A 24,791-nucleotide genomic window follows, 5' to 3' on the forward strand; every position below is an offset into this window, starting at 1 on the left:
CTCTGTTGTCACTTTGGGCAGTTTTAGCCTTCACTTTATCACTTCTCTCCTTCTTGGAGGAACTTCCTTCTTCTTTCTTCAGCAACCGGCAATTTCTTCGGAGATGCCCCGGTTTATTACAGTAATGGCAAATACGGGTCTCCTTACTTCCCGACTTGTACTCGGCGGAACGCATCGGCTTTTCGGATTTCACTGAAACACTTTCTCGCTCAAGCCGCCGGTGGTATTCGTCCGCGATTTTTGATTTCACTACATCGATCGTAACATCATCCCCGGCGCGGCTGTCAAGAGCGGTAACCAACCCATCGAACGAAGGCGGCAGACTACGCAACAACATGCAGATCTTCGTATCTGCATCAAGCACTGTACCGGCCGCGTCAAGACGGTCAAACAACTCGTCAATTTCCACTAGGTGCTGTTCGGTATCACTTCCTTCCGACATATTTGTCCAGCAAAGCTTTTTCAAAAGCGAAACGCGCACTGAACGAGATGACTTTTGATGGTAGTTCTTCAGCGCCACAAATACATCGTGAGCAAGTACACAGTTCTTCACAATGGGGAGCTGGCTGTCTTCAAGTAGCAGAATGATCGTGGCTTTTGCTTTCCGGTCATTCGTCTTCCATACCGCAGTACGAGCATTTTCCGCCGGGGAATCACTGACAACAACGTCCCACAAATCTTCCCGACACAATAAACTTTCCACTCGTATCTTCCACGTAGCCCAATTCGTTCCATTGAGCTTTGGAACCGAGAACTTCGCGTCCGTCATTTCGATTTAATTTTTCAACTCACAATCAAAAAAGAACAACACTCGCGGCTCGAGTCCTTCTCGAACGTTCTTTCCACACATCGCACGTAGCGGTAAGCACAAAAGAATGGCGTCACACCGGGCCAAAACTTTTCAACGTTTTCACTTTTCGATCCGATCCTACTGGGCCCATAACCTGACGGCAGGAATGCGAAACAGAACAACAGCGAACGGATTCGGATCAGTTGTGGAAAAATAAAGAGCACACGTGAGATTAAACGTTTATCTTATTTATTGTCGAGCACTAAAAACACCGATCAGAACGCGGTAGCGAAACTTTGTATTCTGTTTATGTTTATTGTATTGTTCTGATTGTTCACCCTCATGCCAAGATGAATATATGTACAAAGGTGTACACAACAAACAAGGGGTGAATCCTGGGGTGAATAAAGTGGTAAACCTTGCACATTCCACATAAATTAGTATGAATAAGTGTATCCTTCAATGTGGTGTATGAAACTAAATTTATCTGGGCTAAATTTATGGATTTTGAAAATATATCTGATTTTACATATCATCTAAAAAAAACCTATTTTCTGAACACGATATTTTTTTTCGAACCCAAAGACTTTCATCTCGATTTTTAAATCAAGATTCAAGGCAAAATAATAACTTCACTGTTTGACACTAAACTAACAAACTGACAGCTCGCTCCTACACATCGCACTTATTTAAAATAGTTATATAACACGTGATATACGCTGTTAGGTGAACGGGGTATTAAAAAGAACCCAATTCTGGGTACGTACTACAAGCTTTGCTCTTATGTTATCATCTAAATTAATGGCCGATAAGGCACCGATGCAATCAATGCACTTTTTACTGATATTCAAGCTGAGCAATGCATTAGGTCTTAAGTAACATTGGCAGATTCTCTTCGTCGACTTTCTCTTCGCATCCTCATGGCCATGTTGATATTCCCAGCTATTTTCAGCAGACAGATCGATGAAAGAAGCTATTATCTAGCTTCTAATATGACAAAAACGACAAGAAACGGTTTTGAACCCAAAATATTAACGAAAGAAAAAGTCAATGAAGAGAATCGATCACTGTTACTTAGGACCTCATGCATTGTGAAGCTTGAATATTATGTGCATGTGCATGCGTGATAAAAAATTGCATTCATAGCTGTCATTGGGAGTAGACAAACGTCAACTGGGTTGTCACTGTATTTTGCTGTGATCTTTTTCGCCAGCGAAAACTTCGTCTGACACGCACGAACTTTCGTTTCTGTCTGAAATCCGTGAATTTCGACAGGTAGGTGATCACTAATAATAACTTTGAATATTTCATTGTATGGTGCGATCGGTCTGGAACTGGAATCTGTTAAAGTTCTGTTGGGAAGTCAATCAAAAGGGTCGTAAACAATCGATCTTAGGGGGGGTTTCTGAAGTGAGGTTATAACGATGTGTCCAGCTGGCTAAAGAGAAAATTTTTGCGTTTTCCTTTCACTTCTCCACAGAATGTCACGAAACCGAGCAGCTGAGGAGACTGACAAGCAGACTCGTATTGCCATTGTCAGCTCCGACAAGTGCAAACCGAAGCGATGCCGCCAGGAATGCAAAAAGTCCTGTCCGGTGGTCCGGATGGGAAAGCTCTGTATCGAGGTAGCAATGGACTCGAAAATTGCGTCTCTTTCGGAGGAACTCTGCATCGGGTGCGGTATTTGCGTAAAGGTAAGTAAATGGGTGGAAGAGCGGAGTATTGTATATTCGATTCATACATTTCTTTGTCGTTTTAGAAATGCCCATTCGAGGCTATTACCATCATCAACATCCCCAGTAATCTGGATAAACATACCACCCATCGTTACTCGAAGAACTCGTTCAAGCTGCATCGTTTGCCGATTCCACGTCCCGGAGAAGTGCTGGGATTGGTCGGTCAGAATGGTATCGGTAAATCTACTGCACTGAAGATTTTGGCCGGAAAGTTGAAGCCAAATCTGGGGCGTTATTCTGATCCTCCGGATTGGAGTGAGATTTTAGCTCACTTCCGAGGGAACGAATTGCAGAACTATTTCACCAAGATTCTGGAAGATAGTCTACGTGCTCTGATCAAGCCTCAATATGTGGACCAGATTCCGAAGGCGGTCAAGGGAACGGTTACTGCATTATTGGATAAAAAGGATGAACGGAACAATCAAAAGGAAATTTGCAATATGTTGGATCTGAATAACATTCGCGATCGTGAAATTCAAGCTCTATCCGGAGGAGAACTACAGCGTTTTGCATGCGCCATGGTGTGCATCCAAGATGGAGACATATTCATGTTTGATGAGCCGTCTTCCTATCTAGATGTTAAGCAACGGTTGAACTGTGCTTTGACGATTCGTTCGTTGATTCATCCGGACAAGTTTATCATTGTGGTCGAGCACGATCTGTCTGTTTTGGATTATCTGTCTGATTTCATTTGCTGTCTATATGGAGTTCCTGGATGTTACGGTGTCGTCACTATGCCTTTCTCTGTTCGCGAAGGCATCAACATTTTCTTGGATGGTTACGTCCATACCGAGAATATGCGTTTCCGTACGGAATCGCTGACCTTTAAGGTTTCGGAATCGGCTTCGGAAGAGGAAATCAAGCGAACTTGCCACTACGTTTATCCATCGATGAAGAAGAAGCTCGGTGGCTTTATGCTAACCGTGGACGACGGTCAGTTCAGCGATTCTGAAATCATTGTGCTTCTCGGAGAAAACGGTACCGGAAAGACTACCTTCATCCGTATGTTGGCTGGTAATCTAGAACCGGATGAAGAATCCGAAAAGTTGCCCTGTCTGAACATTTCTTACAAGCCCCAAAAAATCTCGCCCAAGAGTCAAGGTACGGTACGTTGGTTGCTTCACGAGAAGATCCGCGATGCCTACGTGCATCCGCAGTTTATGGCCGACGTGATGAAGCCAATGAAGATAGAAGAAATTATGGACCAGGAGGTGCAGAATCTGTCTGGAGGTGAATTGCAACGTGTAGCTCTTGTTCTGTGCCTGGGTAAACCAGCTGACGTCTATCTAATCGATGAACCTTCGGCTTATCTGGACTCCGAGCAACGTCTCATCGCGGCAAAGGTGATCAAGAGGTATGTTTCTAAACCCAAACTGTATGAGCTGTAGGCAGTCGAATTAAATTATTTCGATTCCACTTTTAGATACATTCTGCACGCCAAGAAGACCGGTTTCGTGGTGGAGCACGATTTTATCATGGCAACCTACCTCGCGGATCGGGTTATTGTATTCGAAGGAAAACCATCGATCGATACCACTGCACATACGCCTCAATCGTTGCTGAACGGAATGAACCGGTTCCTAGAGCTGCTGGGGATAACATTCCGACGGGACCCGAACAATTTCAGACCCAGAATCAACAAGACCAACTCGGTTAAGGTATGGCAATCGATTTGTTGAAGGCGATTGGAATCCACCTAATTGCACGTTTTTATTTTTACAGGATTCAGAGCAGAAACGCGCCGGTCAATACTTCTTCTACGAAGAACCTTAAGTCGACTCTGCTCTACTGGTATTAGTCTGATTCATATCCAGTTTCGTTTTACATGATGGAAGGAAAATTGTATTCATTTATTACAAAAAAAAACTACAATCAGCTAATTGTTCTTGTGTTTTGGACGCAAAAAAAGCAGGTATAAGTACTGAAAGGTTGTTGGACTGGATACCTTGACGATTAACTAGTACATTACAAAAAACAGTATCGGTCCAACTTTTTGTAGAAGTTTTTTTTTAGAGTTTTCTAATTTTTAGAGCATACGATACCTATAAATATTAAGAAGCAGTTTATTGAAAGGATATGAACATTGGCATGCAGAAATACGCTAAGCGGAAAGTGCGCAGGAAATCTTAATGGAATTCATAAAAAAAAAACAGCCGTTTACGCTACTTATTATTTGAACAATAAATCTGGTAAAAAGACAGCTGCTTGCGTGGTTGATGAAAGAAAAACTCTCCAAATTTATCTGGAATGGAATTGATTGTCAATTGAGCATACACGGCGAATGAGAACGACCCAACTCATAAATCACAAAGTGCAGGAACTCAGCGATGAGTAAATTTGCCTCATTTTTTCACAGGATTTTCCAGGGATAAATTCCCCAATTTGAGAAAAGTAAAGATTGGATTCACTCAGTCTGTTGGTACTACTCCGAGACTGAATAAAATTTTCGTCAATTTCCTTATATTCCGGCAATTTTTTTTAGGTTTTCCACAGGAAACCATGAGACAAATTTACTCATCGCTGAGTTCCTGCACTTTTGGCGATTATGAGTGAACTAAACTCAAATTTGGGTCGTTCTAATTCATCGTGTAGTTTTTGGAAAACTTCTACTTAGGTAGGCTCAATCTCGATAGGGATTCGATCTAGTTCCGTTCTACTAAGCATACATCGAACATTACCGCTTTTTCGTGTGTGAGGTGATTACATATTCGTATCATGCAATCTTAACGATTTATTACTACAACAAAGTAAGGTTTATATAGCTACCAAATGTATTGTTGGCTTGTCTACGTTGAAAGCACAGATATTTTTACGTGGCTTGGCGATAAGGCTGAAGTAGCAGTTTAGCCAATAATATAAAACACAATTAATACAATAATTTCCTCAAGAGCGTAAAAAGGCCTACCCAGCGTTTTTTTTTGGGCAGTTTGCTAATCAATAGATCTGAGTTGTCATCGCATCAAATTTGAGTCGGATTTCACTCAAGTGGGATTTCTCAGTGAGTGAGTAAAATTTTCCTCATATTCGAAAAGCTTTTCCTGGAAATTCGAGAAAAATATTACTCAGTCTTTACCTACGTTTTGCAAATTTTGGTAAACGAAAATCAAATTTTAGTCGGTTTAATCGTCCGTGCAGTTTCGTTCGCGAAAACGCGCAAAAACGTCGGTTAGGTACTCCTAAACTGCGTAAAATTGTCGTCGATCTTCGAGGTAAAGCGAGGAAAATAGATCTCATTGGCGCGGATACACTTGTATGGTAAACTATGAGCATGAGCATTATTTGTATAATAAATTATGAGCTCTCTACAAACATTGTACAAATGTGTCCATGGGTTTTTTTTTAAACATTTAATGCGTGTTTGCTTGCCACACAGAAACCTTTTTATTTGATTTTGTGTGGGGGATGGGTTTCGGGTGTCGACGACCATATGGTGATAATATTAAGTTTACGTTAGGATAAAGTTGAAACATTGAGAAATGTATCGCTTCAGTTTGAGGAGTATTCCACTTCGTAACCGATGAACCATTCTGATGGCCAACATCACCGTGCAGGCGCCGTGGGTTGGCAGGGTTCTATATGGGTCAGCTTGATGTTTATAAAGTACTAGCACTTAAAACAGTATTTTTGAGCTTTACCTATATATATTATTTGTGTGAGTATCCAAGATACCATGTACAAAAATAACTTTAAATGTAGGTTTAGAGTGAGAGAATGTCACTGGGATACGATATGGTTAGTTGAGTATTCAAACGAGGCTATTACTTAAAATACTAATCCTGGTTGTATCTCTTTTTCGTTTGCAAGTAGCACTATTTGATATTACTAACCATATCAAATCTATGAAGCACCGAGCGTTCATTCCGGGTGGTGAGTGAACCTGAAGAAGAAGATGATGACCATACAGTATGAGTGGTACCATAGAGCCCCTTCTCGGAACGAGTGTATTGTTAATGGACCTGGTCTACGATTCAAGGTTGGCTTCTGTGAAGATTGGTATCACATAAATGGTAGAATAGGGAGCGCCATCTTTATCGAAATGTAAGTATTATTGACAATAATCATAACTAGATGAAATGCAAATTTATAAGATAGATAACCGGATATCTATCGATATTTAAACACTATCATTATCATCATCATCATCATCATCATCATCACAAATAATGCTTTTGCTCATAGTTTGTCATACAAGTGTATCCGCAGCATGAGTGGCCAACGTTTTAGCGATTTTGTGTGAAAACCCACACTATTTTGAGTTAATCTCATCGGCCGTGAAATAAAATTTCGCAGCCTACATTTGGGCGTTCTTTTTATAGTCACTATTTAGGCTGTGAACCATTTGCCGAGTTAAATTTAACTCGTGGTTAAAAGTGACATTTCGAAAGTTATTTTCTATGTTCGAAAATCCCCGTGCTGTCGATCGACCGGTTTTCGAGCCACGGTTGTCAAAATTTAACTTCTTGTCTGTCAGAAATAACCATGCTCGGATAGCAGGGTTAATCGATAACTTTTCATCTGTCAAATTTTAACCAAAAGTTAAAATAATCCACCAAATGGTTCAGAGCCTTAATATATAGAAGCACAGTATAACGCCTTCAAGTATACCTATAGCTATTTATTTACATGTACGAAAGCTTCTGCACGGTCAAAATTGAGTCAACTCAATTTCGGAAAAAGTGGATTTACTTAAAAGTGAGTTGAATTTTCCGGGCTGCCCAAGGAAATCTTCTCGAATATGAGGAAAATCTATAGAGGTTTCCCTCGGTTCTTTTAGTATACTCCTAGAATGAGTTAATTTTTCACGGATTTTCTTCATATTCGAGATTCTTTTTCTGGGCTTTTGCCCTGAAAAATCACCTCACTTTGAGATAATCCACTTTTGCCTAAATTGAATCGTCTCGACTCAATTAAAGGTGGTCAAATTTCAAATAGCTGATGCATCAAGTTGTTTCTAAGTAGATACAAAAATGATTTTAACGGGATTTAGACAGGGGAATTTAAGTATTCTCGGGAACCTAAGCAGTGGAACACACGGCGAATGAGAACGACCCAAATTTGAGTTTAGTTCACTCATAATCGCCAAAAGTGCAGGAACTCAGCGATGAGTAAATTTGTGTCATGGTTTCCTGTGGAAAACCCAGAAAATGAGGAAATTGACGAAAATTTTATTCAGTCTCGGAGTACTACCAATAGACTGAGTGAATCCAATCTTTACTTTTCTCAAATGCGGGAATTTTGCAACATGAGACTAATTTTACTCATCGCGGAGTTTCTGCACTTTTGGCGATTATGAGTGAACTAAATTCAAATTTGGGTCTTTATCATTCGCCGTGTACCTAAATTAGATTGAAAATCTCCCAGAAAGTGCTAGATGTTGAGATAGAGAGAAGGATTAGTAATTTCCATTTAATTCCACTACCTTATTCGCTTATCCTTGATACGCGTATTTCTTCTACAATGTGCAGACTTCTTGAGTGTCTTGTACTAATAATCGACTGAAGAAAAACATCGCATTTTACCAAATTTATTAGCTCAATCGGTAAAGGCGCAGCTACAAAGCAAAACCATGCTGGAGGTGGCTGAGTTCGATTCCCAGTCCGGTCTAGGAATTTTTCGGATTGGAAAATTTCTCGACTTCTCAGGGCATAGAGTATGATTGTACTTGCCACCCAATTATACTCATGCATAAATGGTACAGGCATCGGAAGCGCTCAATTAATAACTGTGAAAGTGCATCTAGAACACTAAGTTGAGAGCACGCAATAAGCTAATATCCGATATGTAATAAGCTTGAAATGCGAACAAGAAGAAGAAGACATTTTCACTTAGAAGTTAGGTAAACTTAAATTTAATTTCCTGTAGGAGCAGGTACTTCGCTGCTTACTCTTTGATGTGTCCTAGGTAGTATTGAGTTGAATTCTTCCCTAATAAATATAACCATAAAAGAGAGCTTAACGACGTGTTCGGGTATCATTTAAACCATTTGTGGGATGGTTTACCAATCCGAGATACAGTTCGTTTATGGTATTTGTTTATTAGTGTTATCAGATCTCAGATCCTTGTAAATGTTTCCAGAAATTCCATGAATGTATCATCAACGTTACTTAAAACTAATTTTAAGAATTTCTATGATATCTCTTCAGAATTCTATTTGCTTGCTCCACACAATATTCATGCAATTGTCATCAGATTTATGACGAAAATCTTTTCAGAATTATTTTGGAATCCTCCTTCAAATACTCAAGGAACTCGCTTCACACTTCCATATCAACTTTTTTCAGAATTACTTTAAAATTCTGAAATTGTATGGCAATTTAGAATTTTAAAGTAATTAAAAATACTAGGGTTGGTCAGAATTATCAAAAGCCTTCTAAACTCTACTTTAAAATCTTATGAACCAGATAATATTGGATTAATATACCAGATTGTCAGATTGCCAGAATCCTGAAAATTTGTCTGAATTCTAAAGCCTTGCTAATTTTCAACGTGAGCAATTTATCGATTTCTCCAATATTTTGAAAATTTCTCCATTTTTCAAATTTAACTACTTTTTTTTTACCTAATCCAGGATCCTGCAAAATTAATTATGGCCGAAACTCAGCAAAAACAGCTAATAAATCCTTGCCGGGAACTTTTAAAATTCCTGAAGATTTTTTTCAGTTCTTTAAAATTTATATAATTTTTAAAAATTTTCATGATCTATTTTTTTGTATATTTTTGGCATCGCATTTATCTTTAAAAACAATCATTCAAATTCTGAAATTTGGAAAATTTATTACGATCTTGGAGCTTATCAAATGTTGATGGATGAACTAACCAAAATGATCAAAATATTGAAATTTGTTTATGTTAATGAATTAGTCAGCAAATATTTTTTAAGTTCCTAAAGTTACGTTATATCGAGGAATATGTGATATGTGTAATTGAGAAGTCAATCGATTAGAGAGTCAAGGAGCTTGTAGGTAGATTGTTATCTACCAACAAGTTAAGGAAATCCCAACAAGCCCTGCGTGTTGGTCAGAGGGCGTCGTTGTGCCAATTTGGTCGTGGCACATTTCAAGTATGAGAGAGTGATTGCAGTTAGCTCAAAAGTGCCAGAGAAAAATGCAAGTATTTTCGCGGATTACTCGAAGTTGCGATAGTGAAGATATGATAACAGACAAGCAGACATAACACTCTCAAAATGATCATCGAAATTGCTTTTAACGGTATATTTAAATATTTCTTAGTAGGCAATACCTTCAACGAGATGAACTATCCTTCTTCTTCTTATTTCCTTTATTTAACGTCGGTTTCTGTTCCGCAATCTAGTGCCAATCACCGACGGACATCGATTGCCATCCATTGACGGCAATCGAATGTGCAGAAAGGCAGCTTCCACACCTGCGTAGGATATCGCACCCATTCAACATACATGGGCCGGGACCAACGGCTTTACTTCCCTTCCGAAGGAAGACGTGACCAGAGATTTTTATGCCTCAGAAACATCCCACCGACCTCGGCTGGGATTGAACCCAGACCCATTGGGGTGTTAGAAAGCAGTCACGCTTACCACTACACCACCGGCGCCGGCATGAACTATCCAATGAGCTAAAAATCTCACTTAAGTTTTAAAAAAGTTGTCAATACTGCCATTTGTGGCGCGAATTATAAATTTCCTTGCGTTTGACGTTTGAACACTACAGTAATCTGTTGAGTGTATAGACAGATGGTGGCAGTGTCGAGGGGGGCGACACATCTAAATCTCAATTCTAGATGCTCGAAAAATCTCACATTAGCGAATCAATCTTCGAAAAATCAATCAATTCTTGCATCTACTTGCATCGCGCTTCATCTTTTTGCAGGAAATCTTCAAAATCGACATAAATCTTCCTTTTATCTACTCAGCGTGCGTGTAGCTAGCCACAGCAAAACACAATCTTTTCTGTATCGTAGATAGAGTCGTCCCCCTAGGGTAGTGTTTACAATGTGAAAAGTTCAATGAGTTATGTATGTGTCTGTTTGTCTATGCTATAATTATGGTGTATACCACCCTTAAAACGATAAGCTAACGGTTCTGTCACAAACGAAGTAACAGACGACTTACTGGCGAAGAAATCCATTAAAATAATGTGGTTCACTGTAATAGAATTTTCTTGGAAGCTTGTGCCATCATCCACCAGATGGGTTAGTTTTTTTGTTTTGATTTGAACAAAGTTGATTTTGTGTACAATGATTCTTTGACAGTGTGCAAAGAGTGCGTATCATTTTGTCATTTTTTTATGTATTTCAGTTTTGAGTAGAGTGAAAGAGATAGAACCAAAACATTCTAGTACATTCGGTTAAAATGCTAGTTCAATCTAGTAGTAGTGTTGCCATGTGGTACAATCCAGTAGTAGTGGTGTTGCCATGTGGTACACTGAAAAATTGCAATAGCAGGTTAGTCACCAAAGTTTTCGAGCCGCTCCGTCTGTCACTTCGTTTGTGGTTCTGTGTAGCACTCGAAGAATTAATGTTTGTAAAAAATAAATAAACACAGCGAGCTGGCACCAATGAGATATACATACAGGAGTGGCACATGATAGTGTTTGTTTGTGTTTGAGAGCAATACTACGAAACATTTCAGGCATAACATTTGATAACGGCACAAAAGCATTTGTAAACAAACTTTCTAAGGCCCTTTACACGCGAACTAAAGTACGCTCACGCAAACCAATACCACTTTCGGAAAGGTGATAGTTACCCCTATCCGATGATGTTGTTGGTTTGCGTGGGCGTACTTTGGTTCGCGTGTAAAGGGCCTTAGAAAGTTTGTTTACAAATGCTTTTGTGCCGTTATCAAATGTTATGCCTGATTTTCGGAGATGAAAACTGGTGACGACCCAAGAACCAACTCTCCGAACAAAAATCGTGATTGTGACGTCGCAACTGTATTGTCTCTTGTGCCTGAAGCTTCGGGTACACGGGACCACACTACCACCCATAAATTTTGCCCCGCTTACTTATACATTCGTAAGAGGCACTGCTTCACCTATAGGTAAAGCACATAGAACTGGCGCTAGAGCTCAGATTCTGTTGACTGCAGAACAAACAACACCTGTTTTTTATTCCTCCGACTCATCTTGTAAAATTCCTTTAAGTTATAGTTAAAAGTGTTATTACAAACTAATGGATATTAAAATAATATTGAAGTTTCGTTAGGATAAAATCAAAACATTGAGAAATCTAACTAATCTCTATAATGACTCAATGATGTACGGACCGCTCATTTCAAGTGCTCGGTGGACCAACTACTTTAGACCCGATGACCATGGCAATGCAAGCACATTTGTTTTCGTTGAAGGAAGTATCACAACACAGGTTATTGCTATTAGATATTTTTGCAGACAGTGGCAGATGGTGACCATGAAGATTCAGTGGAGGTGCCAAGCAAAGGTGTTATATCCTTGACAAATGGTGAGTTCTACGTTCGCTGTTGCCGTCATGGTAGTCGCCGTTGGCAGTACCATTCGTTTATTTAAAATTAACTATCAACCGCAGAAACTATGTGAATTATCGCGTATCTCTGTTGTTCTTTACATACCAGGCGAAAACTTGATCATATTTTGTCGTGGAGTGTTGTGGTTTTGAGGTGCTCGATTACCCTGAAGGTATTGGTTTCGCTTACTGAGCAGAAATCATGGTTAATATTATACATATTTTCATATAAACATATAAATTCATTTAGTAGGAATGGGACCATCGCCTGATTGAATGGCGATTCGGATGGGGAAAGTGAAATTGCCAACTCCCTGTTGTTAACATTTCGTGAATTGGAGGTGGCCTCTTCTCCCCACTCATTGGGAAATCCCCTCGTATGATGGCTTGTTCTGTATCGAGTTGGAATACTTTTATTATTGGAAGGAGATTCTTCTTGCTCCCTTGAATCACGCGTAAGTGTCTCTGCTTACGGGTCCACCCTCCGTTTTTGGCCCTTCATACAATGGTAAATTGAATACAACCAGGTATCGTACTTGATCAAGTCATACGAGGAGAACATTCCACTGTCTAATGGCTACTCATTGTTGTTGGGAGTGATATCACTGGTATTCTTTACATACAATATATACAATACAAGCGAGGGGCGATCAACTTCATAAGCCAGCTGAATTCTAAATATACACTTCGAAAAATACTCAAAAAATCCATAAAAATACTTAAATGTGTACACGTTGAAACTAAAATACCATAAATAAAATACTCGAAAATACATCAAAAATACATTGTATACGAAAAATGCATTTTATAATGAATTTAATGCACTTTAATACAAAAATACATAAATACAGAACAATACAAAGTTCAATTCGGGTAGATGAATCGAAAATACTCAAGTTGACAGCCCCTCGAATACAAGTTAAGGAATTCCCAACAAACATTTTGTCAGGGCAGGGTGATTGGTATAACATGTTATGTTTAAATGAACACTTAAGCGCTGTCCAGACTGAGCAGTTATAACATGTTATAACGGTTTTCAAATAATTGCAACACAGAAACCAGGCTTGCAATTGCTCATTACAGCTAAAATGCTAATTTTTGGAATTATGAAACTATGAGATACTACAATGATAATTTTTATTTGTAAGAAGCAAGATTGGGTGGTAAAGTTTGTGTATGACACACACAATTTATCAATTTTGCTTTCAGAAGGTCACAACTAGCGATTTTATGATCTCTGATTGCTCGTTCATCACGTTGCTCATCGTTACAGCTAATCGCTATTGTGACCCTCTGAAAGCTAAATTAACATGTTTTATGTATCATACAAATACTTTACCTTCTCTTCTAGCATCTTGTCAATAAGAATTCCCATTAAAATATTTCATAGCTTCATAAATCCGAAAAATAGCATTTTAGCTGTAATGAGGATTTGCAAGCTTGACAGAAACCACTATAATGTTTTAACTCTGTAGTCTGAACTAGAAACACTGGAATAAGAGACCAGCGGAGAAAAAAAAACATGAATTTGGCAACAAGATAAACCTTGAGATAAACATCAAAGCAATCCTGGCATCACTTGCATTTGTAACTGCTTGCGAGTGACTTCGCCAATGCACGGTCGAGTTCATGAGTGATTGATAAACGATTTTAATACTCCTCCCTAATTGAAGCAAACCATTTGTAAACATTGCAGTTGCAGATTGAAACCGCTTTTGACAGTTCGATTGGAATCATAACAGTGTCTCCGCTGGTCTCTTATTCCAGTGTTTCTAGTCTGAACGTAGTATAATGCTACATCCAGACTACAGAGTTATAACATACAGTCTGAACGTAGTATAATCAACAATCAATACGAAACTAACGATTTTAAATTGGCTCACTACTTGACTTGCCTATTGGTCCCAAGCAAACGATTAAGGTACCCCATTCTAGTTGAAATTCTACTACTACACTATGTTTGTTTTGATTCGCTATGAAAGTTTGACAGATAAAATGAGGGGTTAGTGGATTTTCCTATGTTTCGAGGGGTGAATCGATTAGCTTGGGACCGAAGAGAGTACCAGAGCTGAGCCAAAAAGTTGAGCACGTTATTTCGGGGCCTTCAAGTCTTAGAGTTACCTCTATGGTATAATGCTACATCCAGACTACAGAGTTATAACATGATGGACATAAGTATTCGTCGTGCACATGTATCATGTTTTCGTGATATTTTTCTAGGCGGTGTGATTTTATTTCGTAACAAAGTGTACTTCAAATAAAACAACCAAGGTTCATTCGCAGTTCCCTTTATTAAAAATCCAACAAAACGAATGTAAGCTGATGATATTGCGAAAACATTAACAATTACTCTAAATTCAGCTGGACAAAAGTATTCGTCATTAAGAAAATCTCTCTGGAAAATCATCATTGGGGAAATTATTCAAATTATTAATAACTTGTATTTAATCCTCTTTGTCTGATGACCTCTTTCAATCGGTTTTGCATCGAGTGAACCAGTTTTTCACAGACCGAGGGTTCTATCTTATACCATTCTTCACGAAGGATTTCTCTCAACTGTTTTTGTGAGGTTATGTGATGTTGTCGAACGCGCCGATCAAGAACATCCCACAGATGTTCGATTGGATTCATATCCGGTGACTGGGGTGGTGTTTTGAGCTGGTGAGGAGTATTATAAAGAAGCCAAAGACGTACAACTTCCGCGGTGTGCTTCGGGTCGTTGTCTTGTTGGAAATAGAATTCGTCCCCTATGCCCAACTTTACAGCACTTTGCTTCATATTTTGTTTCAAAATATTCAAATACTCCTCTTTTTTCATGATTCCATCAATAAACACCAATTCCCCAACACCAGATGCAGCCATACAACCCCAGACCATCACTGATGAACCCCCATGTTTGACGGTAGTTTGGATGTTCTTCTTCTGCAGCTCAGTGCCTGGTCTCCGCCATACCAGAACTCGTCCATCTGATCTATAAACATTAAATTTACTTTCATCGGAGAATAGCACTTTGTTCCAGAAGCTGGTTGGGTGATTCTGGTACTCTTTTGCGAAGTTCAATCTCTTAGCCTGATTAACCTTACTTATTAAAGGTTTTTTACGGCACACACGCGCATTATACTGGGCTTTATTCAACACTCTGCGCACTGTTCTGGAGTTAACTTCTTTTCCACTGAACTCCAGTAACTCCGCTCGCACTTTTGATGAAGATACTTTCGGTTCTTTCCCAATAATTTGTACAATTTTTCGCTTTTCTCTGTCCGTCAACCTGCAGGGACGTCCTGTTCTAGCCTTATTGCTGAGGTTTTCGCCATTTTTGTATCGTTTGATTATGTCCTGAACCGTTGTTCTGGGCCTACCAACACTCTCAGCTATTTCGGAAACAGTTTTTCCCAACTTAAACAAATTCAAGATGATTTTTCTCTCTTCCACCGTAGTTTCTTTGCCTTTTCTACCCATTTTTTTTGAAATCGGATAAAGATCGCGCAAGAGCAGTCGAATTTGACAAAAAGTAAACATTAGTGAATGGAAAATGTCAAATTCATTAATTTGCAGTGTTCCCAGATTTTTGGCTTGGATATTAAAATAATCTCAATTCCGTGACGAATACTTTTGTCCACCCAAAAAAAGGATACTGAAGTATTTTATGGCCAGTATCTACGAAAAATCGAATGGTTCTTTTATAACTTCGACTCATCAGTTAAAGAACAATGCGGAGAGTCTTTTTCACTCGAATTATTACGTTGATAGTAAATACATTTTCCGTAAAGTAACATGAACAATGATAATGAGCGTGTGACGAATACTTATGTCCACCAGTGTATTATTACGCTCGTCAAATAATTGCAACACATAACCAAAGTAACCATAGGCCCGTATATAGCCAAAAAGGCGAAACAACGTGCCTATGGTTACTTGGTAAACCACCATCAAGATAGCGATATAACATGTTATAACGCTATCTTGATGATGGTTACTGTGTTGCAATAATTAACATGTTATAACTTCGTCGGTGTTATAACTGCTCAGTCTGGACAGCGTTCTAGTCTATAATTATTATAACGCCTATGTAAACTGTAAAACTCTGTAGCCTGAACGAGACATTAGTGATTGATAATGAAAGAAATTGTGAAGATACATGAAAGTTTGAAGTAGTTATTACTAGCAAAGCTATGTAATCAAGTGATTTAGATAGGATTCAAACAGAACCTTAAAATCAGATTTATTTTATTTACATTAATAGTCCCGGGCAGTGACAACCTATTTGCATTTAAATTTTATAGCTTTCACGCGCTGCACCACAGCAGCTTTAGTAGTTATCGTGCAGTAGCAAATGATCACCTGGACTGGAAATCCGGTGCAATCCTGATTGACCAACAAAGGGACGTGTAATTATCATTACAATTAAAATATAAACAATCTTTGCTCGCTTGGCGCCTTCTACTACCTACTATCTCTGATAGTAACGTCAAAAGCATTAGATAGTGTCTAGTTTATTTGTAGTTTGCCGGTAGCAAAAACAACAATGCAGTGGTTTTATTTCCTAGTAAGTTTCATATACATTTAACCGACAACTCTTCCACATGAGATTGCTATTCACAGTTGTTACACTCTTCGCAAGTATAAGGCGTCCATTCTTTCCTGTTTTTTGTTTAAGATTTACTTTCGATACCTATATTTATAACTATACCTTTCACTAAATAAACCATTTCTTATGTAATACAGGTTGCACTGCTACATTACTGATATAATTGGAAATATGATAGGTATAGTTAAGTGCCTTTGATGGCAAAAAGTTTATTGCGCAAATGTGTTTGTTGCACTTACTATTTCTATTCTTAAAACTTTTATGATAAATATATTGATTTAGTCTATTGCAACATTTGGTTAGAATTTCAAAGCTATTTTAGTTGGCTTTTCCGTATGTGTTTTGACTATAAGGTTATTTACCTACAGTGATACAAATTTTTCATTTGACTAGCTAGTTTGTGTACTGCTATCTGGGCGATGAATTGAAGTTCTGCTATGAATTTATATACATTCGAATTAAAACGTAAGACCTTGGTTTCAAATCAAAACATTGGAATGGCATTCGAGTGTGGCTATTTGAACTATTAATACTAAATTAAAATCCTTCCTCTTGCGTCCCACAAAGTTTAGACATTATCCAAGAAGCCCTTTCTGTAGAACTCCAACACGGTGTCCCTCATGCGGGTGTGATAATCCGGCGAAAGCATCTGGGCGATGGTCTTTTCGTGGTTCTTGGTCTTGAAATCGTTCATAGTGACCGTGTCCAAGTCGGGAATTTGATCCGGATAGAAGGTGACCGCTGGCAGGAGCCACATGGCAATACCGAGCCCGTACAGGATCCGATCATCGTATTCGGCTCGGATGTTCTTGTAGCTGAAGGTGGCTTCTAGTTCGGGTAGAACAAAACTTTTGCTAACAGGTACGTACGATCGTAGAGCGGTTATCAGGGATTCCTGGTAGTTTCGAATGAGTTTATCTGTGTAGTTGGTTCTTATTTCGGTACCGGTGCTGGTGTACAGAAGATGTAGTATATCGATGACCGGCGAGGTGTACCGCATGGTTTGCAAATCGATCAGTTTGACCTGATCGTAAGGTTTGTTGAACATGAGATTGTTCACCCAGGTATCACCGTGACATACGACTTTCATTGGCTCGTGGCTGTTACGCACGGCAGTGGACATGATTTGATACAACCGACCGCTGAGCCTTTCAATGGCCTTAATAGGGGCATCCAGGTGGCCATTCTTGTTGCTGTAGTGAAGACTGTCCAGAGCGCCTCGAAGGGACGTTTCCAACGAGTGGGTATAGAACTCTGCTGCAGCGTCGTTGTAGACGATTTCCGTGACCTTTTCCTTCATGGTGTGAAACTGGACCGGTTTGACTAGTTTCATCGCTAGGGAAACGGCGTGGAAGTTGGCTAGCTCCTGGAAAGGAGATAGAAACGGTTATGCGTGATTTGAACTAAGCTAATTTAGATGGCATTTAAGACAGTAATAAAAAAAATTTAGATGGCATATCATTCATAAGTCAGTGCCAACATTTAAAAGGGGCGTAATTGCATTTGTGAACAATAACTTTAGCCGTCGATTTCTCGTGAACATAAGCTCATTCATGAAAATTAATGACACCAATAGGTAGAGGAATGTTTCCTCTACCAGTACGTGCTGTTAATTTGGTGGGGAGGGGCTTTTATTTGCGAGAAATCAACAACTAAATCCATTGATGACAAAAGCAATTACGCCCCTTTGAAATGTTGGCACTAAAGGTATTGTGGATTAGATTGAGGGTACCGTAAAACGGGGTATCTTCGATAATGCGGGTAACTAGAATAAAATGATTAAATTTACTCTCCGCGCCTTTTCCGAATTGGAAACATTGATTCCATATTGTAGCTTAGGGCATTTCCGTTGATATAGTATATAGTTTTTATATTGTATGTGTTTTTTTACAAACATATTAAAATTCAATTTTCTACCGCCTGTTTGAAAAAACACTCAAACCATCACTTTTTTGTTTTGATTTGTTTTCCGTCGATCTTGTTTTCCGTGCTTAGCACCAATGCTACCGACGCCAGGGAGGCAGCTCCCACACCTGGACCGTACCTATCGACCCATCAACTCATGAACCGGGGACCAACGGATTTACTTCCTCGTTTACTTCCCTTCTAGGATCACAGATTTCATGCCTCAGAAAATCCCGGCGGCGCCGACTGGGCCGAGAGGCAATCACGCTTACCACTACACTACCGGCGCCGCTAAAACTATCACTTATGAAATGTATTTCCAATATAGCCATCACAAATTAAATGGTGAATTCTTATTACTTATGATGTTTGCTGATTATATACTCATTCAAAGTTGCATATTTCATTAGTTCTTGAAATTATTTAAGTTTCACGCATTTTCTTCTACATGCAAAGTAACCCCAAATCAAAATACTGATGTTCGGCCACAAGACAAAAAAAAAATAGTGCAAATGATTTAATTGCCGTCAAGCATATAACTAACGAATTGACTCAAGGATCATCAATACTTATTTAAAAAAAAATTGCTGTAAAAAATATTTACTTAAAAAAACTATCAATGTTACCCCGTCTTACGGTACCAATAAAGTTCCAAAAATAGGCAATTATTAGATGAAGCAAATTAGAGGCACAGTTATGCTAGCCATAGTTCACACTTTATCAGATGAGCGAGTCACTAAACGGCTGCACGATTGCAGAATCAAACACAAATTAAAGTTCCGTTTACTCAGCTTCGCTAAAATCGAAGACAACATATCAAAAAGACTGGCCACTCTTCCATTTTCTGATACGAACACCAAGAGACAGGTACAATCGCCGTCATCTGCCGCTCAAAGGTAAATGCTTCGAACGAATTTGATAGCAAAGATTACATCCTCAGAAGAAAGGTTTGTGTATTTGCTGATTTGTCTATGCGTTGCTTCCACCTTCACTCAAGCGCAGCGCTACTGTATCTGTCGCTTGGATTCTGGCAAAGTTGTCTTCGCTAAAATCAAGGTTACGCATAGTTTGAGTTTGAATTTAAATTAATGCCTCTCATATTCGAGTAAAATTTGGTCGAAGATAAGTGACTTCAACTCAAAGCAGATTTTAAATAAGTTCATGAGTAACCGCGGTTTTTAGTGAAACTGATTGAAGGGAACTCATATTTGAGCCCAATATAGAGGAAAAGTTGGCTTCGGCAATACCTTAACCTATTATCGTCAGGGGTAAACAAAGTCCTAGAGCATTCAAATTTGGCCAATGGTTGCTCTGAAACACAATGTATTCACATGCCAAAATTGAGCTCTCAAGGACGTTGTTTACCCCCCTGACGATAATAGGTTAAGGTATTGCCGAAGCCAACTTTTCCCCTATATAAGGACACAATCAATGAAATGATATGAGATTAATGGTCCCGAGATGGATTGAAGAATTAATTTCTGCAGTTTGTGCTAACTGGGTTCACGAGATTGGTAGGGACATCATAGAATACCTTGTTTAGTCTAAGATAAGAACTTCAGCCATTTTGGAGAACCTAATAAACCAAAATTTTTACTATGAGGCTCCATGAAGGTTTACCCATTCTTACAGGCTTAGATTTTTTTTGCCGAGATGGGCACCACCGAGCAGCTCGGTATTTTATTTTGCTGAATCTCAGTGAAAGACTTGCCGAGATTCAGGGTTGCTTCCACTCACTTGCTATAAAACAATGGTTTTCTAAATTATGAGATCATTAGATGATATAATGATATGCTGTACTTGTAAGTAACAAGAAAAGGGTGTAAAGGATGTGATTGAGTCATAAAACCTGTCAATTTTGCTTTCAGATGGTCACAATTGGCGATCTTATGATTCGCGAGCGTTCACTCTGAGTGAGCGCTCACGAATCGTTAAATCGCTTATTTTGACGCACTGAAAGCAATATTGACAGGTTTAATGTGTCAAACACATACTTCACGACCTCTTCTTGTAACTTACAAGTACTAATTATCATTGTCACATCTAATGTGTTCATAACTCGAAAACACAATTTTTTATAGCAAGTGAGTGGAAGTAACCCTGCCGAGATTCAATAAACTGTAAATCAACCGTTTGGTGAGAGAACGATGAACAGCATGGTTATTATTTTGTATACGTACCTTCAAAACCGTTCGACACTGCCGGTAGCTCAGATTCTTCCTTCTATCAACCATGTAAAATTCGCTGCTCCTCAGATCCTCCAGCACAATCAAGTCCCCCTCGGCATCCGTGTCGGCATAGTGACACACCGGGAAGGGCAATCGATTGGACGAAAACGGCTTCATAATCGGCACCAGCTGACCGTAGGCGATTATTTCATTAGCAAAGGCCTCATCCGCTCTGAACAGCTTTCGCCGTTGGAGATTTGTAATTTGTCGCTTGAAGATCAGCGAGATTTTGAAAACTGCCGCATTTTAGAAAGGGATAAAAACAGGTAAATATTTAGACTGGGAAGTTTCAAACAACGTATAATAAAGGAAGTAAATATAAAACAGCTTGAGTTCAATCACCGATACAGAAGCCGCATGTATAATGCTTCGGCAGTGTGTAGACGGCAAATAGTATGACATTGAAAAGTGTAATCGCACCATCGATAAACCAAACAAAACTAGGAATTATGGCGCAGCTGAAAAGACCATTAGTCAGTCGTTGATGTTGTATCTAAGTATGGACAGCTAGTTGTAGTGCATGAGCACGAACAGCAAACGGGTTGCATATACCTACTTAACGTACAGGGTGTATTTTCAATTAGTAAGAGTGTGGAATGCAAACACCGTTAGTAATCGCTATAGAGATTTTCACGTCCGATTGTATTGGTGCGATATGTGAGAGCACGTTAGTGAATATCCGGCGAAAATACACAAAAAATCCATGTCAAACTCATTTGGACAGATCTACTTCAATACATTTTTTAGGTTAGCCGAGGAAAATAATAAACAACTTTACACGGCGTTGCTCCCGCAGTGTGCGTCACTAATCTCTATATAAGTTTTAGTTGTGATTCCGCGATTCCTTTTTGGTTCTTCTTCTTCATCATTTTTATATTGAAAACTCAAATTGAGGATGCCATACAACGAACCGAGCTAATGATTATCAGTTCAGTTTGATAGACTATTGCAACCGGTAGAGTGCAGTGATATATATCTCAGAGCAGTGCATTTTAAAGCGTCATATCCAAATCATAACGAAAATGGACGCCGGACATCGGGAGCTGGCCTTGACTATCATTCCAGTTCTGGAAGACAATGGTGAAAATTTGGATTCGTTTCACTACATCAGCGAATACTTCTATAACCATGCAGTCGCTATGCGCAACAGTTTGGCTGATAAAGAGCTGGCGATTATTATGATTTCAAAAATGCGCGGACGATATGCTGCCAAAGCCGTGAAACAGCGTTGCGTGAACTTCAAGGAAATTGTCGATAATGTGCTGACATAGATAGAAAGTGCGATTTTTTTAAGTGATTAAGAGAATAAATGCTTAAGGTTCTACAAAGGGTCATTATTTTGTTTACTTCTTCTTTTTGAAATATTCTTCGATAATCATTTTCTAAATGTATTGTTAAAATTCATTGGAAGTGCATGTCCCCACGCCAAAACTGCCCATTTTTCATAAATATCAACTGGTATGGTGAGGAAAACTTAACCATCTCTTTTCTTCCTTCATTTCAATACAACAGCAAATGTGATGTCACCTTATCTAGTGGATAAGAATGTAGCAGACAAAACATTCGCACTGCCAGACTGCGCTGTTATGCAAGTTTGTTTACACCCCTGCGCGGGAAAGTGTACACGCTATTTCAAAACTACCCAAATTTGGGTAGAATCCACCCAGATCCGTCAAAACTGAACCTACCCAAAAATGGGTAAACTGTGTTGGGAGTGACAAGTTGACAAATGAACAACGTCGATCGGATTCATGTCAATGTTGTTCATTTGTCAACTTGTCGCTCCCAACACAGTTTACCCATTTCTGAGTAGGTTCTGTTTTGACGGATCTGGGTGGATGCTACCCAAATTTGGGTAGTTTTGAAATAGCGCGTATACCAGGCTACGTGCACTGCTGCCATCAATCCTGTTAGTGTTGAATTCAATCTTCTGTGACTTTTTTAATTGGACCGGTAATAACGAATTATCAAGAAATATTGAAGAATCCAAGTATGTAACCAGTTGGTTACAATCCGTGGATTTTCGTTTGTATGAGTTGTTGTTGTCACGTATTTTAATATCAAAGACAGAAGGCAACACACAGCAGCGAGAGGGTTAGTACCGCTGCAAAAAGACTCGAACAATACTAAGGCTCTGAACCATTTGGTGGATTATTTTAACTTTTGGTTAAAATTTGACAGATGGAAAGTTATCGATTAACCCTGCTATCCGAGCGTGGTTATTTCTGACAGACAAGAAGTTAAATTTTGACGACCGTGGCTCGAAAACCGGTCGATCGACAGCACGGGGATTTACGAAATAACTTTCGAAATGTCACTTTTAACCGAGGAGGGCGACACATCTAAATTTCAAGTTTAGATGGTCAACAAATCTCACACTAGCGAATCAATCTTCGAACAATCTTCTTTCATTTGTCGCATCTACTTGCATCGCTCATCAATTTTTTGCAGGAAATCTTCAGAATCGTCATCAATCTTCTTTCTATCTACTCAGCGTGCGCGCAGCAAGCCACAGCAAAACACAATCTTTTTTGCATCGTAGATAGAGTCGTCCCTCTCGCTTTTAACTACGAGTTAAATTTAACTCGGCAAATGGTTCACAGCCTAAAGGGAGGAAAATCGTAGTCTTAAGCTAAAAATGGAGAATGATCGGCAAAAGGCATGCGAGTGGCCATCTTCTAAAAGAAAAAACCTTCTAATTACCAGAAGTAATCAGGCGTCCGTGTAGACCGGTATCGTAAAGTGCAGTGCCATTTAGTGTACCCCCCCCCCCCTTGTGGGGTTTCTGGGATGTTGGACTGCCTCCGTTCAGGTAATTTAATTTTTATTATCATGACGGAAATTTCCCTGAATTATGACAATTCTCAGGACCTCGTACCGTAAATAAAACGGTCTTACACGGCTCGGCTCGGAAGTCAAGATGGCTTCCGAGCCTAATAGTAAATGATACTCGATCGTCCGTCAGCGACGATTCCCTCAGACTAGAGTCGGTGTATAATGAGTCACGCCAAGAGTGAAGCCAGGTCTACCTATCGAACTGTCAAACCAGCTACCTATCGTGCAAAGTAAACAAGCATTACGATGCTATGAAAGGTCCACGAAAGGTATTGCAATAAAATATAAAATATAATCGAAGAAATGATAATAAACACGCAGTGAGCATTCAATTGTCATGGGATACGTTTGGTAATGATCAGTAATGAGAATTTCTACTATTTTTTGTTAAGATAATTTGACAAAATCACTGATATAATGATTTACTACAGCCGCTATTATTTTTTCTCGCTAGAAGTCATTTGAAGTTTATGTAGAAGTCCTCTGTTGCCAAGTTAAAAGAAAGGGAATCTTTCGAAAGCCGTGATGCGAGTTCAACTGTTTTTCTCTTGGCGTGACTCAATATACACCGACTCTACCTCAGACCGGTGGCCTTAATTGTCAAGGAGGGTCCCGTCTCGGCTCGACCAAGGTGGCCATGCCACGGTCAGCCGATGCCGTCAACGACGGAAGACGCCTGCCAGCCAAACGAGCCAGCAACGCCTGCTGAGCCGTATGTGGCTGATGAACGCCACCAGATCCGCCATTCTCCCAAAGCGGCAACAACACTGTCTGCAGCCCGCCCCGCAAGTTTCCGGTCACACGGTAGTGCAGGAGCAGCCGTGTGGGCCAACGCCAGCGTCGCGACGCCGAAGGAGAATCTGCTGCAACAGTGAGTACCGTACCGTTCATAAACTCTCGCATACCCGCCACATATATGTGAAAACCCACACCCTTCTTCTTCTTCTTCTTCGCATTTCAAGCTTATTGCATATCGCATATTAGCTTATTGCATGCTAACAACTTAGTGTTCTAGATGCACTTCCACAGTTATTAATTGAGAGCTTTCGATGCCTGTACCATTTTTGCATTAGTATAATTATGTGGCAAGTACAATTATACTCTATGCCCAGGGAAGTCGAGAAATTTTCCAACCCGAAAAATTCCTAGACCGGACCGGGAATTGAACCCAGCCACCTCCAGCATGGTCTTGCTTTGTAGCTGCGCCTTTACCGACTGAGCTAAGGGAGGCCCCAAAACCCACACCCACACGC

The 24,791-nt window shown here is 39.5% G+C and overlaps 2 protein-coding genes across 4 annotated transcripts in view; one reads left to right on the plus strand and one right to left on the minus strand.

Moving 5' to 3' along the window:
• Window positions 1-1,962: 1,962 nt before the first annotated feature.
• Window positions 1,963-4,654, plus strand: pix (ATP-binding cassette sub-family E member 1 pix). Its single transcript, XM_065220003.1, has 5 exons — window positions 1,963-2,065; window positions 2,271-2,484; window positions 2,550-3,880; window positions 3,950-4,184; window positions 4,249-4,654. Exons 2-5 carry the CDS (start codon window positions 2,272-2,274, stop codon window positions 4,297-4,299), a joined length of 1,830 nt encoding a protein of 609 aa, XP_065076075.1. The 5' UTR covers window positions 1,963-2,065; window position 2,271; the 3' UTR covers window positions 4,300-4,654.
• Window positions 4,655-16,468: 11,814 nt separating this feature from the next.
• The window catches only part of LOC135699743 (uncharacterized), a 46,804-nt gene continuing 38,481 nt past the window's right edge, over window positions 16,469-24,791 (minus strand). For all 3 annotated transcript variants that reach the window (XM_065220057.1, XM_065220056.1, XM_065220055.1), the window contains 2 exons: window positions 20,656-20,939; window positions 16,469-17,936 (listed from right to left, as the gene is read on the minus strand). In XM_065220057.1, the coding sequence (XP_065076129.1) occupies window positions 17,139-17,936; window positions 20,656-20,939 (1,082 nt within the window). In that variant the 3' untranslated portion in view covers window positions 16,469-17,138. The remainder of the gene's footprint in view (window positions 17,937-20,655; window positions 20,940-24,791) is intronic.

Source organism: Ochlerotatus camptorhynchus, unplaced genomic scaffold (assembly GCF_037179485.1).
Source record: "Ochlerotatus camptorhynchus isolate MF236.1 unplaced genomic scaffold, CSIRO-AGI_Acam_v1.1 ptg000114l, whole genome shotgun sequence".
Lineage (NCBI taxonomy): Eukaryota > Metazoa > Arthropoda > Insecta > Diptera > Culicidae > Ochlerotatus > Ochlerotatus camptorhynchus.